Source organism: Lissotriton helveticus, chromosome 1_1, assembly GCF_964261635.1.
Source record: "Lissotriton helveticus chromosome 1_1, aLisHel1.1, whole genome shotgun sequence".
Classification (NCBI taxonomy): Eukaryota; Metazoa; Chordata; class Amphibia; order Caudata; family Salamandridae; genus Lissotriton; species Lissotriton helveticus.
Genome location: NC_136057.1, coordinates 1389102554 through 1389121048, shown reverse-complemented (window position 1 = coordinate 1389121048; position 18495 = coordinate 1389102554). Strand labels below are relative to the sequence as shown.

The 18495-nt window shown below is 47.2% G+C and overlaps 1 protein-coding gene across 3 annotated transcripts in view; it reads left to right on the top strand.

Annotated features, from left to right (window-relative positions):
* Positions 1 to 18495, top strand: part of TOM1 (target of myb1 membrane trafficking protein) — a 399690-nt gene that overhangs the window by 295743 nt on the left and 85452 nt on the right. For all 3 annotated transcript variants that reach the window (XM_078684134.1, XM_078684131.1, XM_078684127.1), the window contains exon 12: positions 6738 to 6813. In XM_078684134.1, coding sequence (XP_078540260.1) covers positions 6738 to 6813 — 76 coding nt within the window. The remainder of the gene's footprint in view (positions 1 to 6737; positions 6814 to 18495) is intronic.

Here is an 18495-nt window from a genome sequence, read left to right as displayed (position 1 = left end):
CCTTGGACATCGTCTTCTACTTGTGGTGGGGGTCTCAGACCTACACCTTGCCCCTTGGACATCGTCTCCTGCTTGTGGCTGAGGTCTCAGACTACACCTTGTCCCTTGGACATCGTCTCCTGCTTGCGGTGGGGGTCTCGGACCTGCACCTTGTCCCTTGGACACCGTCTCCTGCTTGTGGCTGAGGTCTCAGACCTACACCTTGTCCCTTGGACACCGTCTCCTGCTTGTGGCGGAGGTCTCGGATCTGCAGCTTGTCCCTCGGACATCGTCTCCTGCTTGTGGTGGGGGTCTCCGACCTGCAGCTTGTCCCTTGGACATCGTCTCCTGCTTGTGGTGGGGGTCTCGGACCTGCAGCTTGTCCCTTGGACATCGTCTCCTGCTTGTGGCTGAGGTCTCGGACCTACAACTTGTCCCTTGGACATCGTCTCCTGCTTGTGGCTGAGGTCTCAGACCTACACCTTGTCCCTTGGACATCGTCTCCTGCTTGCGATGGGGGTCTCGGACCTGCACCTTGTCCCTTGGACACCGTCTCCTGCTTGTGGCTGAGGTCTCAGACCTGCACCTTGTCCCTTGGACATCGTCTTCTACTTGTGGCTGAGGTCTCAGACCTACACCTTGTCCCTTGGACATCGTCTCCTGCTTGTGGCTGAGGTTTCAGACCTGCACCTTGTCCCTTGGACATCGTCTTCTACTTGTGGTGGGGGTCTCAGACCTACACCTTGCCCCTTGGACATCGTCTCCTGCTTGTGGTGGGGGTCTCGGACCTGCAGCTTGTCCCTTGGACATCGTCTCCTGCTTGCGGTGGGGGTCTCGGACCTGCACCTTGTCCCTTGGACACCGTCTCCTGCTTGTGGCTGAGGTCTCAGACCTGCACCTTGTCCCTTGGACATCGTCTCCTGCTTGTGGCTGAGGTCTCAGACCTACACCTTGTCCCTTGGACATCGTCTCCTGCTTGTGGCTGAGGTCTCAGACCTGCACCTTGTCCCTTGGACATCGTCTTCTACTTGTGGTGGGGGTCTCAGACCTACACCTTGCCCCTTGGACATCGTCTTCTGCTTGTGACTGAGGTCTCAGACCTACACCTTGCCCCTTGAACATCGTCTCCTGCTTGTGGCTGAGGTCTCAGACCTACACCTTGCCCCTTGAACATCGTCTCCTGCTTGTGGCTGAGGTCTCAGACCTACACCTTGCCCCTTGAACATCGTCTCCTGCTTGTGGCTGAGGTCTCAGACCTACACCTTGTCCCTTGGACACCGTCTCCTGCTTGTGGCGGAGGTCTCGGATCTGCAGCTTGTCCCTCGGACATAGTCTCCTGCTTGTGGTGGGGGTCTCCGACCTGCAGCTTGTCCCTTGGACATCGTCTCCTGCTTGTGGTGGGGGTCTCGGACCTGCAGCTTGTCCCTTGGACATCGTCTCCTGCTTGTGGCTGAGGTCTCGGACCTACAACTTGTCCCTTGGACATCGTCTCCTGCTTGTGGCTGAGGTCTCGGACCTGCATCTTGTCTCTTGGACATCGTCTCCTGCTTGTGGCTGAGGTCTCGGACCTACACCTTGTCCCTTGGACATCGTCTCCTGCTTGTGGCTGAGGTTTCAGACCTGCACCTTGTCCCTTGGACATCGTCTTCTACTTGTGGTGGGGGTCTCAGACCTACACCTTGCCCCTTGGACATCGTCTCCTGCTTGTGGTGGGGGTCTCGGACCTGCAGCTTGTCCCTTGGACATCGTCTCCTGCTTGCGGTGGGGGTCTCGGACCTGCACCTTGTCCCTTGGACACCGTCTCCTGCTTGTGGCTGAGGTCTCAGACCTGCACCTTGTCCCTTGGACATCGTCTCCTGCTTGTGGCTGAGGTCTCAGACCTACACCTTGTCCCTTGGACATCGTCTCCTGCTTGTGGCTGAGGTCTCAGACCTGCACCTTGTCCCTTGGACATCGTCTTCTACTTGTGGTGGGGGTCTCAGACCTACACCTTGCCCCTTGGACATCGTCTCCTGCTTGTGACTGAGGTCTCAGACCTACACCTTGCCCCTTGAACATCGTCTCCTGCTTGTGGCTGAGGTCTCAGACCTACACCTTGCCCCTTGAACATCGTCTCCTGCTTGTGGCTGAGGTCTCAGACCTACACCTTGCCCCTTGAACATCGTCTCCTGCTTGTGGCTGAGGTCTCAGACCTACACCTTGTCCCTTGGACACCGTCTCCTGCTTGTGGCGGAGGTCTCGGATCTGCAGCTTGTCCCTCGGACATAGTCTCCTGCTTGTGGTGGGGGTCTCCGACCTGCAGCTTGTCCCTTGGACATCGTCTCCTGCTTGTGGTGGGGGTCTCGGACCTGCAGCTTGTCCCTTGGACATCGTCTCCTGCTTGTGGCTGAGGTCTCGGACCTACAACTTGTCCCTTGGACATCGTCTCCTGCTTGTGGCTGAGGTCTCGGACCTGCATCTTGTCTCTTGGACATCGTCTCCTGCTTGTGGCTGAGGTCTCAGACCTACACCTTGTCCCTTGGACACCGTCTCCTGCTTGTGGCGGAGGTCTCGGACCTGCACCTTGTCCCTTGGACATCGTCTCCTGCTTGTGGCGGAGGTCTCGGACCTGCAGCTTGTCCCTCGGACATAGTCTCCTGCTTGTGGTGGGGGTCTCGGACCTGCAGCTTGTCCCTTGGACATCTTTTCCTGCTTGTGGCTGAGGTCTCGGACCTACAACTTGTCCCTTGAACATCGTCTCCTGCTTGTGGTGGGGGTCTCACACCTGCACCTTGTCCTTTGGACATAGTCTGCTGCTTTTGGTTGGGGTCTCAGACCTGCATCTTGTCCCTCGGACATCGCCTCCTGCTTGTGGTGGGGGTCTCGGACCTGCACCTTGTTCCTTGGACGTCGTCTCCTGCTTGTGGCTGAGGTCTCAGACCTGCACCTTGTGTCTCGAGATGCGCCTCATCAGATGTGGCAGGGGCATCTGACCCTCCCCTTGTTCTTTTTGTTGACTCTGGCCCTTTTGGTCTGCAGGGCTTTGGGTTGAGGCCTGTGTTCCGTGCATCCCTTGGCAGTGTCGCCGAAGGCCCATGAGTGCCTCGGGCGAGTGGTACTGCTGGCGCCACCTGAAACCCTTCGTGCCCTTCTTCCTCATCTGCGCACTGGTGGCTGCCCTCTACTTCATCCTCAGTGCCATCGTGCACAGTGGGCCCTTCACGGACGAGCACTTCTTTGACAAGTTTGACCGCGACCGTCCCAAGCCGCTGGCCTTCAACAGCACAAACGGAGGGGGACCACCAGGACCGACGTGAGCATCTGGGGTGCTCCTCTCTTGACCAAGGACCTTATGGCTGCCATTCATAGGGCGGCCCAGGCATTTGGAAGCTCCATGGATTGATTACAGTGGATATGGAATAAGTGCTCTAAGGGGTTCCCCAAGCCCCAACAGAAGCCTCCTGGACGTTTGAGACCCCCAGTACTCCTGAGACCCCAGTGGTGCCACCAAATCTTTTGTCACTGTTTGCCCTGCAGCAGAACCTGAACTTGCTCAATGTGCAGGTCCAGACTGAGGTGTCTCGACAGAGCCGCGCCTGAGTCAGAGTACCAGGATACCGGAGATTCCTGCAGGTCAGGATGGTGGATGTGATTACTTGGGTTAGAAAATAAGAGGGGCCCCTTATTCAACCCGTGGGACTAGGGCACTTAACCAGTGAAATGAAAGAAATCCCGTAGGGTAAACTTTTGTAACGGCGCCAAATACCTTGCATCTAAAATCTCTCACTCTCGTCCCACTCTATCAACTTGTTCGGCTTACACACCAGTAGTATTGTGAGGACTCCCACAGAAAGTAAAATTTGTACACATTTATTTATTACACATCACACAAATTACATAAAAATACATAGGCCAAACGGTCTACTCAACGATCCAAGCTTAAAAACAATACTAAATAAATGAATTAATAAAGAATAACATTTTTAAAAAACACACACTCAAGAGAGTTCTATAGTCAGACTGATATAATCTGTCTTTCACAGTTAACATATCTACTGTTACACCATATTGCTTGCACTGTTAGATAGATTCCATTATATCTCAATATTCCAGCAGTGCTAAGTTAGTTGATTGTGCAAATTCTTTTGGCGTTGACGCGTTTTGATGGGTCATTAAAACATTTTTTCCATCTTTATCAAGGCAAGTTCATATCTCTCTCAAGTTGAAGTCAAATTGATCTCAAGTAAACACCTATAAAACATAAACACTATTAGGACTAAATCATAACAGATTTTAAACAGTAGCATACACAATGCAGAGTTTTACACTAATGTTTAATTTTATCTCATGCTTTAATTTTCACGCTATTAAAAGGACCTAATTACAATGTTTCTATTTTTAGACAATTGCCTACCTGTTTGCCCATGTTAAGAAACCCAATACATGACATAGCAAATGGTATATTAATTGGGTGCCGTCAGGGCATTCCCTCCCATAGGAGGAAATGACCCTTAGCACACATTTCTGGGTGCCAAATGTTGCACTGTCCCCTTATGTATGGCTCAATCTTCAGTCATACCCAATGTTAATATAATACTATGACAACATATTCCACACTTTTCACTATCAGCTCTGTTACTATCATCCAACTCGCATTCCTTGTGGCCTGACGGCACCCAATTAATATACCATTTGCTATGTCATGTATTGGGTTTCTTAACATGGGCAAACGGGTAGGCAATTGTCTAAAAATAGAAACATTGTAATTAGGTCCTTTTAATAGCGTGAGAATTAAAGCATGAGATAAAATTTAACATTCGTGTAAAACTGCATTGTGTATGCTACTGTTTAAAATCTGTTATGATTTAGTCCTAATAGTGTTTATGTTTTATAGGTGTTTACTTGAGATCAATTTTACTTCAACTTGGAGAGATATGAACTTGTCTTGATAAAGAAGGAAAAAATGTTTTAACGACCCATCGAAACGCGTTGACGGCAAAAGAATTTGCACAATCTACTAACTTAGCACTGCTGGAATATTGAGAAACAATGGAATCTATCTAACAGTGCAAGTAATATGGTGTAACAGTAGATGTGTTAACTGTGAAAGACAGATTATATCAGTCTGACTATAGAACTCTCTTGAGTGTGTGTTTTTAAAAATGTTTATTCTTTGTTAATTCATTTATTTAGCATTGTTTTTAAGCTTGGATCATTGAGTAGACCGTTTGCCCTATGTATTTTTATCTAATTTGTGTGATGTGTAATAAATACATTTGTACAAATTTTACTTTCTGTGGGAGTCCTCACAATATATATGGCACAATCTACTGGTGTGTAAGCCGAACAAGTTGATAGAGTGGGACGAGAGTGAGAGATTTTTGATGCAAGGTATTTGGCGCTGTTACAAAAGTTTACCCTACGGGATTTCTTTCATTTCACTGGCATGCAATTACTTTTCATTCCAATACTTCATGCAATGACTTCGACACACTTATTTCCCCCTCCCATTACTTACACTTCCTTTCTCACGCCATTGATTCAAAACTTTTCCTTCCTCACAGATTCAACATGTTTTGTCCCCACATTATCAATTTGACGTTTTCTTCTTCACACCATTACTTCAACGCGCTTTCTAGCCCTTGCTGTCGCGTCCCTTGCTTATGCCTTTTTCTCAAACAGGTTTACTTCCCCACGCACTGCTTTGACATGTTTTTCTTTCCTTTCGCCATTACTTATGACAGGTTTCGTCCCTCGCACTGTTATCGACCCAGCTAATTTCTAAATTCAGTTAGTCACTTTGTCAGTAAAAGACGCATCGTAGGAATGGCTTGAAGAAGTAAATGTGGCACTTAAATTTGAGGTGAATTTGCATGTTAGGAAGGGGTGAACTATGACAAAAGTCCAGTTCGGTGGAGCAGGGCTGGGAGTGGGGACAGGCGCCTTGAGGCTGAGCAGAAGGAGCCTAGTATAATTGCTGTGGCAAAAGGTACATTTCATTTATTTTATTTGTATTCATTCATGTTCTGAATAGCGTGTATACCATTCTGTACACATAAGGTGGGCAACATTGTGAAAACTGTGTGATTTAGACTTATTTTTAGAGAAGGGTGGTGGACTACCACATGACTATCTTCAGAAAAGTAGTTACAATTGTGCATTTGTAAGGACACGCGCCCAGCAATATTTCTCATGTCTTTATAGGGTTAAAGACTACTTCCCTGGGAGAAAAAAATAACATATATATATATATATATATATTTTAATGCACCTTCAAATGAAGCTCTAGCAAGCGCATTTGAGTGGTAGCAGCAGTGAAAAGCTTTGCCATTTTGCAGATTACATTACAAAGGGCACAGCAAGAAGCCATTTCCTGCAATATGCAAAAGGTTTCCACAAGTTGTATCAGCAGCAGGCAGTCCTCTGGCTATACGATGTGAGCTTGTAGCTAGCCACTTCTATTTTTCATTGTTGGACTGAAATTATCCTGGCCTCTTGCTAGGAAAAGGGCTGCCTGTCGTCTCTGCCCCTTTGGGGTGCATTGGAAGAGCTGTGCTTTGTTCTTGGTGCAGTATTAACAGGGGTCAGGGACGAGGACGAAGGCACATAAGCAAAGTCGTGTGCAGGCCATAGTAATGGAATATCTTAGGCTGCTGCTTTTTATGGAATATCTTGGGCTGGTGCTGGTTATGAGTGAGATGCATTGGTAGAGCTTGAGTCTTGCCCCCCTTTTAATTGTCCTGCCCAGAGCTGACTGTTCTCTTCTACCTTGCTTGCAGTGTGAAATACGAGGAGCCTCAGGCCGCAGATGGTTTGGCGGGGGCCCTGGACACCCGGCAGCAGAACACCGGAGCGGTGAGTGCATTGGCATGGCACCACTGGGCACAAGAGATTGAAAGCAGTTGAGTCTCTCCTGGGGTGGAGGGATCCTTCACACGGTCCTTGCTGACACATCTCACCCCTGCACACTTCACTCACTGCAGTGGAGTGAATCTCCCTAAAATTAATCCTGGTAGACATTATGCTGAGTGTGAGATAACCTGCTATAAGTCCCAGAATGATCCCTCCATTTTGGGAATTTGTACCTGGCCAAGGTCCGCAGATTCCTCTGTGTAAGGTGAGTGATAGGATGTCAGCAGTTTAGAATATATTTATTCAAAAACTTTATACTTTCCAACCGTAGCCCTGAGGTAGTGGTGCCGGTTAGTATAAAGGATGTGTGCACACAATATCTACAGAAAAACACTATTATGCATATATACTCTCGAATGAACCGTTGTTTAGTAAGCATAATCATTAATCACACTAAACCACGGTGGCCACACCTCCCTGCTTAGTTCCTATTGTTGTGTGTTCCAAATCACTATAGTTGGTGTGCACTTGCGACTCCTGCACCCGCCGCTGTTAGGTGCAAACTGCCAGGCAGATTCGAAATTAAGCAAAATGTGAAGCTGTACACTCCCAGAACGTTTGTATCCAATAACAGCAATTAAGTCAATTCTTTTGTTTGAGATAAGCCCTTTTATTTCAAATAACGCAAGTTTCAGCCAACGCATTTCGTCCAATGGCAATTGGACTTCATCAGGGCATAAGATGGTCGAATAGAGATGAAGGATTTCTGTTGTGGGTGTCCCAGCAGCTGGTATCTTCAGAGTATGCACAGGAAGCATGAAATGGAGCCAATTAATGCGGTTATGGCCAATGTGAGCCATGTGCTGTGGCTGTAAGGCCAGCGCCTCCGTGATAAGGGCCTGGTCCTTGCTCGGATTTCCTCTGGTGTGATCCTTTCCGGGTGGAGGATATCATTAAGTAATCGGGATTTGTAGAGTGTGGCTTATCACCTGTGAGGGTATCCAGGTGCTAGGATCTTGCTGCGATGAGCAGGTCTGGAGTCTCTTTCTGAATTCCACGAGAGAGGTTGCTGTTCGGAGTTGGAGGGGAAGGTGGTTCCAGGATTTGGCGGTGAGATAGGGGAAGGAGCATCCTCTGTTGTGGCTTAGACGGGTGTGAGCGAGGGTGAGGTAGGCGGAATGCAGGTGTCTGGAGGGATAGTGGTTGTTCAGGCAGTGGTTGATGTAGCCTTTTTTCATTGGCCGTGAAGGGCCTTGTAGGCGTGTACCAGTAACGGGAATTTACATCTTTTTCTGGATGGGGCCCCTATAGAGGTTCCTAAGGTGAGGGTTGATGTGGGCCCATTTGAAGATGTTGAGGATGAGTCTGGCAGACGAGTTCTGTATCGTCTGGAGTCTCTTTAGGAGTTTTGGTTGTAATTCCTGCATGAAGCACTTTGTTGTAGTCGGGTCGGCTGGTGACTAGGGCCTGGATGACGGTTTTCCTGATGTCGACGGGGAGCCATTTGAAGATCTTTCAGAGCATAAGAAGGGTGTGGATGGAAAAGGAGGAGACTGTGTTGGTCTGGCGTTTTGTGGTGATTTTGCTGTCCCTGATATTTGCAAGGTTGCACGCGTAGTCCGTCGGTGTGGGTCCAAGTTCGTGAGGCCACCAGGTGTTGTTCCACAGGGAGGTGTTGTTTCCAAAGATCAGCACTTTAGTCTTGACCGTTTTGAGATTTAGGCAATTGATCTTCATCCATTTGTCCACGCTCATCATGCAGTTGTGGCAGCTGGTCCTGGTGGTGTAGGGGTCTTCTGAGAGAGAGAGGATGAGCTGGGTTTTGTCCACCTAGGAAATGTTGAGGCCATGGGTTCTGACGAAGTTGGCCGGGCCGTCATGTAGGTATTGACGAGGGTGGGGCTGAGGGATGAACCTTGCGGGATGCCGCAGGCAATGCTCTTGGGCTCTTACGTGAAGGGTGGTAGGCGGCTTCCCCTGGTCTGCACTGTGAGGAAATATGTGATCCATTTGAGGGCCCCTCCCTGGATCCTGATATGGGGGAAGTCTCTTGAGAAAGGTCTGATGGAATACAGTGTTGAACGCTGCTGAGAGGTCGAGTAGGATCAGGGTCGAGGAGGGTTCATCCATTTTATATAATCATCAGAGACGTCTTAGTCTTGGGGGGCAGAGTAATCTCTTCCTCTCTTAGAACCTATATTCCCACACATGACCTTGGCAGGGTCAATGTCCCCTAGTTGTGTTACTCTGCGGATTCTCTTTTAACTTGAAAACAGAAGTCTGTAGAAGTTTTCCGGCCTGGAAATCCCTTCCTAATGGTTCGGGAGTATAGCTCCCTGAGACTAAGAATTTGTGTCTCCAGGAGTTACCTCCTTTCCCTCTGTGGATTTTAGTGCTTTGAGAACGTTTTAGAGGCAAAAAGTGTTGTATTGTGTTTGTGGTGGTTGACCACAAAAAATACAGATTTGGTTCTTGACCAGCAAGCATGTTAAGCTTGGTGAGCACTACTTGCACCACAGATTACCTGTTCGCTACTTCTGGTGTAAAGGTTTTCATAAACATTTACTTTTGATTGTATAGACTGTTCTGACTGTTTTAATCTGCGTATAGATCTACCCACTCAGAGCTGTTGGTTTATCGGTGACCATAGTTTGTCTTAAATGTTTTTGGGGCCCTGGGCAAGACATATTTTGGGGGCCCTTAGTTGTAATACGTTTTAATTTTATTACCCAGTTTTATGCTAATTGTAGCCCGCACAATGAGAAATAAACTTTCAGAAACAGGTACACATAAAACCAGTTGAAATATGTCTTTCTGGGGATTCCAAAGACCTGTAAAATTGCGCTGGGCAAAGAAAAGTAAAGGAAGGCAGAGAGAAAGTGGGAGGTTCAGGTTTCGGAATAGACAGAGGTGAGCTAGAGAGAGATAAAGTTTAATTTCCCAGCGGGGCCCTTGGAAGGTGGGGGCCCTGGGCAGTTGCCCACTTTGCCCATGCCTTAAAAAGTCTCTGTCTGTGTCAATTTTCCCAACCAGCCGAAGGGCCTTTACCCTGTACATTTGAGGGAATGTCTGTTGCAAGATTTACTGCTGTGCTAGCACATAGAAGCATGCTTCCATAGCAGAGGGCCACATGTGGCATCTAGATGTGTGGCATGCTAGGATCGAAGGACAGACATGGGGGCCAAAAGAGGAACTAAGGTTGTCGCCTCAGGAGCCACCGAAGATGGTCATGGTCGAGCAAACGGTAAAGTGGAGGAAGTGCTCACTGAAAAACGCAACTCAGAAAACAGGGTGCACCAGTAGCGAGCAGAGGAGCAGCTTCCTTTTAAGCGCAAATCAAAAGAACAGTGGCTTCTTTGGTTGCTATAACCAGATACATGCTCTTTTTCTATTTAAAGTGTCCGTTATACTTCCTCCGAATATCAGTTAAATATCAATAATTTTATGACATGAAATCATATTAGTTGCTAGAAAAAACAAGGGGGACCCTAATGGTGGCTGTGGACCAAGGGTATGAGTCAATTATTTTAGAGGAACAACGGTCCAAAGCAATTCAAGAGATGAGAAACAATGATATACAGACCATAATAGGATACTATATATTTATCCAAGTCCAGCCGGACAAGGAGTTTATTTTTAGAATAAACATGTGATTTGTAACATCTCAATACATGTGCCTTACAATTCTGAAATGCTGCTCATGTATTGAGATGTTACAAATCACATGTTTATTCTAAAAATAAACTCCTTGTCCGGCTGGACTTGGATAAATATATAGTATCCTATTATGGTCTGTATATCGTTGTTTCTCATCTCTTGAATTGCTTTGGACCGTTGTTCCTCTAAAATAAATGAAATCATATTAGGGTAACACAATTGACCTAGGCTTGCGTAAAAGTAATTTATGAAGGAACTACTGTTCTTTCCATTGGTACATAACCAGGTTCCCCTGGTTAACAGGCCATCCTCATATATGACTAATGATCTGTTTAGCAACATACACGCACAAACCTCAGCCAGATTGGGGCACACACCCCCATGCACTCTTTCCAGCTCAGACGCTTGTTTGGTGTTTTCATCTTGGGTATTCAATGCAAGACATGTACATGGACCGTGCTTGGATACTTCCTGCTGCATATACACACCAAGGTCCATTGACATGCTGACTGTACATGCTTACAACTGCATACAAGCTTCTGCTTGCACACATGCATGTGTTACTGCATACCCAGGTTGTAAGCACTGCACTTACCTGCTCACTGTTGGTAATACACACTGCTGCACCGCAAGCGGTTCCTCCATATGAGTGGAGGAGCGCCACCCCCAGCACTGCTGCGCTGAAAGCTGGAAAAATAAAATGATTTTTTTCCAGCTTTCCTGCCGAACGGAGAGGCAGGGCAGGGCCAGTGCATCATTGCTGCTGATTGACAGCAATGACGAGTGGCCCCTTCAGTTCGATTTGCCCATGTCGGTTTGGCCGGCTACCTTGCTACGACCAAACCGACATGCGTATTCAAACTTTCCAACCAAGCTGTCTTCGATAGCTGGGTTGGAAATCGGGCATAGGCCTCCAGTGATCTTTAGAGCGATGAGGCAGCCTGCTCCAGCCAATCCAGACGCTTCACTCATGCTGCTTAACAGCATGGGAGCAGTGTCTGAATTAGATAAGGAGCTGTGGGACCTCGCGCTCGGAGGAGTCTAGAGCCGAGGAATGGATGTGCTGCAGGCTAAGGTAAGTTTCTTTTCTTTTTAATATTTAAATGTTTATTTGTTTGTATTCTGTTTGTCGCCTCGCCATTTTTTCTGGTCACCAACCGCCACTGTGCTACACACCCAGATGCTCACTGTTACATATACACAGGTACACATTGATACAAGTATACACTCCTACCTACACAAACCTACAAATGTTGCTGCTTTCACATACACACTTAGAGCATTCATGAAATTATAAATGTATGTCAAACACTAGAAGTTCACAGTTGTGCTCATGGAGTCACACTCGCTCCAGTACAAATACTTTACAACACAACTACTCTCTGAAGCACACACACACATATATATGTGTATATAAATACACTCTGCCTCATATTATAACATCTGCTTCAGCTCTTTTGACTTTTAGAAAAACCCTAAAGATGTGGCTATATAGCAATTAATTAGGGCCTCACTCCGTTGTCCTAGGCTAGCGCCAAGATGCCTCCGGGCATAAGACCGCTCTACAAAACCTTTATATATCTCGATCCATCACCTAGTGGCGGTCGCCACTAGGTAGTTATAATTAATTCTGCTTTTCCATAGAAAGAGCATTATTTGATTTGCTAAAAACGTTGACCCCCTGTGACAAAACTTTCCCCCAAAAAAGTTCATCCACCTAAGCTCCTTCCTAGATAGTTATGGGGTGATCAGGCAAACGGGGGCTGCGAAAAAGAGGGAGAGGCTGAAATGCAAAATCCCCATGCATTTTCCATAGACTTCTTTAGTCAAGGCTACAGCAAAAACTGCTGAATGGAATTACATCAAATTTGTCAGGAAGCTAGACCTTTGTCCGCAGATTGTGCCTTTTGTTACTTAGTGTAAATCCGTTCAGTAGTTTTTGAGAAATTTAGGATAAAAAACAAATTGTATATTTAGGCAGTTGGTTGTCCAAGAGTCTCGAGAGACTCTTTGCAGAAGCGCCAATTTTAAAATGGAGCGTTCTGATTGGCTCAATGAGCTTTATTTCCCTTGGGCCATTTTGCTCCCGCGGGAGTCAGACTTGTGCATGTGGTCTGATTGGCTGCCAGCAACATGAGACAAATGTTGCTGTCAGCCATTACATGACTTTGGCGCTTAGTTCCCTGGGGTCAAAAAGAAAAAGAAATTGGCCAAAAAAATACAGCAATCCTGCATGATGTAAAAAAAACAAATGATGGCTGGGCCACATTTATTTACTATGATCCTTGGGGAGCCCACCCCTGGGTCTGTATTTATGAAGGGGAGGGGGCTGAGTGACCCCACTCCCGGAACCTCCAGAGGCTCAGGGGAACTAACCCTTGGGGCCGAAAACAATGTTTTTGGGGAGGGGAATGCACGGACCCCCTCCTCGAGCTTTCAGAGGCCCTGGGGAGCCTACCCCAGGGGCCGAACATATTATGTAATAGAAGGAGACGTGTGCCCACCCTCCCCGAGTCATTGGAGGTTCCGGGAAGCCCACCCCTGAGGCCAAAATCGCTAAAGAAGGGGAGGGGGACTGCATGGTCCTCATCCCTGAGCCGTTACAGGCCCCAGAGAACCTAACCCCGGGGATGAAATTGTTGAAAATGAGGAGGGGGCTCACAGCCCCCACTCCACAAGCCTCTAAAGACCCCGGGGAGCCCACCCTGGTGGCATTTACTTGAAGGTAGTTTTATGGGGGGGTTGCGCAGCCATCCTCTCTGAGCCATTAATGGCCCATGGGACCTCATCCCCTAGGGCCGGATCAGATGCTATATACAACGATACAACGAAACCTGTGTTTCCCTGTTAGCGCTTGGCAGGAGAATTTTCAAAACTCCTGCCTGACTTTGAAATTGCTCCCGTCTGCTGGGAGCAGACTTTTGATCTGTTTTTCTGCCTGCGAGCAGGTGAACAGATCCCGTCTGCAAGGAGCAGCATTAGGAGCTGGTACCTGCGAGTGGGAGCAATTCTGGCTCCCTCTGTATGCGGGTAGACAGCTGGCGCCTTGGGGCCCCCATGCGACTATGGTGCGTGCTCTGGGTGGGTACCAGGGCACCCACCTTTAAATTTGAGGGCACCTGAGGATGGCGTGCCCAGGCCAAAATTGACCTTGGGAGGGGTAACTTCCTTCTCCTGCAAAATGTTGCTGGGTCTCGAGGGATGGGGGAGTGGGCCATGTGCCCCCTCCCCCTGCAAATGTCGCTAGGGTTGGGGTCCCCGGGGCCGAAATCAGCCTGGGGGACGGGGACTCTAGGAAACTGGGTTTTTGTTGCAGTAGTAGCCCCCACTTTATGCATGGTATTTGATGCAACTTTGACAGGAATGTACTAGGTTCCAGCTAATCAGGTCCCCGTGCCAGCGTTCTTTCCCCAAAACAAGACTGTTGGTGCGTTGATCCTCAATTGGCCCGGCCTTTAGCACCTTGCTAAATCACTAGTAAGTCAGACCCTCCAGCTTATCGCGATTTCGCGATTTGCAAAAAAATCGCGAAATCGGCCGATCCGTGCAAATGCCGCGATATTTGGACAAACGCCCGCGAAATCCGCCATTTTGCCGTGAGCCAATGGAAAGGAGGGTGTGTCTGTCTCCGCCGTGACTGGGGGCGAGCGCCATTTTGCCGTGAGCCAATGGAAAGGAGGGTGTGTCTGTCTCCGCCGTGGCTGGGGGCGAGTGGCTGAAAAGCTTCAGTGCTCCGTACATCTCTTTGTGTTTGCCTAATTACCGTTTGTGGTGTAGCATTAACAAGCGGAAAGGAGCCATCCAAGACATGCAGAAAAACGCAGGTAATTAAACTATGTGAGGAATTCTTGCAGAGCAGAATTACACGATAACGGATACAGGGCCTACTGAGATTAAACACGCCTTAAAATGAAGTCTGACACATTTTCCCAATATTGTCTGCATTATTTCTTCATTTTGGAGCGTTTCCTATAAGCTTCCTTTATACATGATAGTCACGCCGTCTGTGCAGTCTGTCTCCGCCGTGACTGGGGGCGAGTGGCTGAAAAGCTTCAGTGCTCCGTACATCTCTTTGTGTTTGCCTAATTACCGTAATCACCCCAGTTGGTGGCAGTAGCCCGTCTGCCCTCTGCTCGTGCACCCGAATGGGGTCTGACAATTACTTTAGTTTGCTCTTACTTGCAAGGAATTTGGTCTTCAGAATTGTTCTAGAAGTGTGCGTGGAGCTTTGGGTGGCGTGGAGCTCCAGCTGACTTCAGGTGGGTTCCTTGTGTGCAGTTGCACTCCGCACCTTCGTCAGCTCATACAATTCTTCCTTCTGGAGAATAAGCTAACATTTCATACATAGAATTGTTTTGCTGTGCTAATTACAATGTGGATGCCCAATCGAGAGGTTAGCTAAATTTTGTTTTTGGCCCTGTAAATGCGGATTAAAAATGTCAGATTTTGAAACTGCTACATCTGCTATGCTAGAGGAACTATAATTATATTTAACTGAGTATCAGACCATGACAATTTTCACAACTGTTCTGTAAGTCTTTTGGTGAATAGCAGATTTCATAGATCATATTACTGGTTTCAATTAGGCAGGGTGAGCTATCAGGACGCTAGCTACTACAGTTACAGGATACATTAGTACTGCAATGCAAATCAAATTTGTAAAAGAGGTTAAGGGAGGGGAAAGATATTCTGACTACATACACCGGTCACCAAAGCTACTCAACAAACTACTAAGTCAAACAAAGATAGCTGTTGCACAGAAGTGTGAAAGTGCCCCTGCTCAGCTGTTCCGGTTGTATATGTGCTTCTTCCAGCTGGCAGCTTTACAAACCCACTTGGGAGGACAGCGCTTGAACTATGACCTTGACTCTGGCGCCAGTGCAGCTCTGTTAACCTGGTTCTCTGGCTCCACAGCGGCTCTGCTGACCTGGTTCTCTGGCTCCACAGCGGATGGATGGATGATGAGGGGGTGGGTGAAAGGATGGATGGATGGATGATGAGGGAATGGATGGATGATGAGGGGGTGGGTGAAAGGATGGATGGATGGATGATGAGGGGGTGGGTGAAAGGATGGATGGATGGATGATGAGGGGAAGGGATTATGCTGCCTAATTCACAAGTGCTTGAACGGACAAGGACCCGTTTACCTTGAAAGGAGATTTAACCCATATGTTCCAACACGATCTCTCAGATCAAGCAATAATTTCCTCCTCGTGGTCCCCAATGTCAAAAAAGCTAGACATGGAGGTAGAGCCCTGTCCACCATGGGTCCCAAGATGTGGAACAAGTTACCTTTGGCTCTAAGGTTATGCAAAGAGCACCTTATCTTCCGTAAACAGTTAAAAACTATCTTGTTCAGAAATGAAATTTAAATACCATTCCATTGTATATTTGCTATTTTACTGGTCATAAAGCGCAGAGATACTCCTGGCGGAGTGATTCAAGCGCTATACAAACTCACAAATAAAATAAATAAATAAATAAGGATGGATGGATGAAGAGTGGGTGGGTAGAAGGATGGATGGATGGATGATGAGGGAAAAGGATGGATGGATGATGAGGGGAAGGACAGATGGATGGATGGATGATGGGTGGGTGAAAGGATGGAAGGAAGGATGGCTAAGTGAAAGGGTCGATGGAGAGAGAAAGGGAGGATGGATGGATGACTAAAATAGTGGATGGGTGGAAGGATTAGTAAGTGAAAGGATGGCTGGATTGGTGAAAGGGTAAATGGCTGAATGGATGAGTGAATGGATGGATGGGATGAAGAGTGGATGGATAAGTGTACAGATGGATAGGGTAAAAGGGTGGATGGATAATGGAGATGAGTGAAAGGATGGATGAGGGGATGGATGAAGGGATGGATGAGTGAAATGATAGATGGAAGGATACATGATGGATAGGTTTGCAAACGGTTGAATATGTTTGGAAATGGCTGGGAGATGCGTCACGTTGTAAATACCCCGCACCATGATGCATCTTTTGCGCCGCCGCTGCGTCACAAAAGTGACGCAACGGCGGCGTAAAAGCAGCCCAAGGGGCTTGTAAATCTGCCCCAAAGTGTCTACATTGTAAAGAAACCAAATATACATAGCTTCATGTTGTTAAATAACTCAAAAAACGAAGATATCTGTGTTTGTTGTAGGAAAAATGGCCACATAAAATGCTGCAAAATTGCCGCTAAATTTCCATATTTGTGCCGCTAAATTTCCATTTTGGTGCCGCTAAATTTGCTAATCCATGCCGCTATATCCTGGGGGGTCTGGTAAGTGGTACCCCTGGTACCTAGGGAATAGGTACCAAAAAGGGGCCCTAAGAGCTGCAGCATATCTTGTATCACTCCAAGGGACCCAGCACCAAACTTATACAGACTGCCACTGCAGGCTGCATGACTAGGTGTTTTAAAAAGTAAAAACACAACATGTTATGCACCCTGTGTACCATTTCCTCTAAAACTGCACGTAATATTTGTAAGTCACCCCTACAGCAGGCCTTACAACCACAAGGTAAGGTAATAACATTACATGTGAGGACATATCTGCATTAGCATATATGCCACCGTAATGTTTAGTTCCATTGCTAGATATTACAAGTGAGCAGGGAAGCCAACTAAAGGTATGTATTGGGCACTGGTGAAAACGAGTTTCCCAGCTACATAATCGTTTCACTGAAACCTATTGTGTTTCGTATAAAACACCTTGCATTAGTAAACCTACTCTGATTCCAATGATGAAATTAATAATACTTGCGCCCAAAGGTTACCTTAGAGGTACCATTGAACCTTACTAGTCCTCTAATGTATTGGCTGACTGTTGCAGACCAGACTGTCTCCACAGACCAGTTTCCGACCCCCTAGGAGATGAGGGCACCGCTCTCAGATGAAAGAAACAATGCCTGCTATGGCAGGAGGTGTTAAAGGCCTTTGATATGTGACCCAAGGCTTCCCACAGACATAGGAAATACCACCCCCTGCACAGGGCTCAGCTGGAACTAGGGCTGGTGGGAAAATTAGCTAGTCAGGAGGTGTGGTCACCCTCAGGCTAATACTACCCCTGAGGTGGGCTACCTGATGTGCACACGACTAGGAATATTCCACTATTTTGGTTTTTTATGATTAGGTCCTCGGGTTATGCCCACTTCCCTCAGGAAGTGGTCATTTTGAGGAGGTGTGGTCACCCTAAGGGTAGGTAGCCCATTGGTTACTACCTGAGTCCCCAGGGCTAAGTAGCCCGCTCCCCTTTATATAAAATAAGTGGCCCCAGGGGATGGGGTCCCCGAGACCAATAATGGCTAGGAGAGCGCTCACCTTAAAAAAAATAAAAAAAATAAATAAAAATACATGGCCCTGAGGATGGGACCCCCCAGGGCCTAAAGAGGCTCGGGGGAGCGAGGTCCCCCTCCTCTTTATTTTTAGAAAGGACCCTGAGGGATGGGGTCTCCAAACCTAAGCTTTTGGAGAGGGGGCCGTACAACCTCCCTTCCTTAAAATTAGAAAATTAACCGTGGGGGATGGGGTCCCCAGGACCAGGCCCCATGGGCAACCCCCCACTGCGTACGCCCAAAGGCCAAGCACAGTGTGGGTTGGCTGTGTTGAGGGGAGGTTGTCTGCTGGGCCTGGCCTGAAGGCCATGCGTGCTGCTATTAGATAGGTAATTAAGTAATACTTTTTTTTTTTTTTTTTAAAGTTTCAAAAACCTTTATTATATACCGGATAGTGTGATTATTAAGTAATACTTTACATTAAAAGACTCCTAGAAATTGACTGAAAAAACAAAGATTAAATAATTAGCTGTGAGAAAAAGATCTGTTTTAATTTTTAAAAAAAGAATTTGAAATTCACAGAAAAAATAAAGGTTACAGTAACTTAGTAACTGCATTTGTCAATGAAAACATGAACATATTGAGCAACAACAAAAAACACAGGAAATTCACCAGTTATAGTTGGCAGCACTAACTATAACTTGCGCCCCAGCTATGTCCTGCTTATGACCTCACAAATGACATCACTCTTGACATGTTCTATGACAT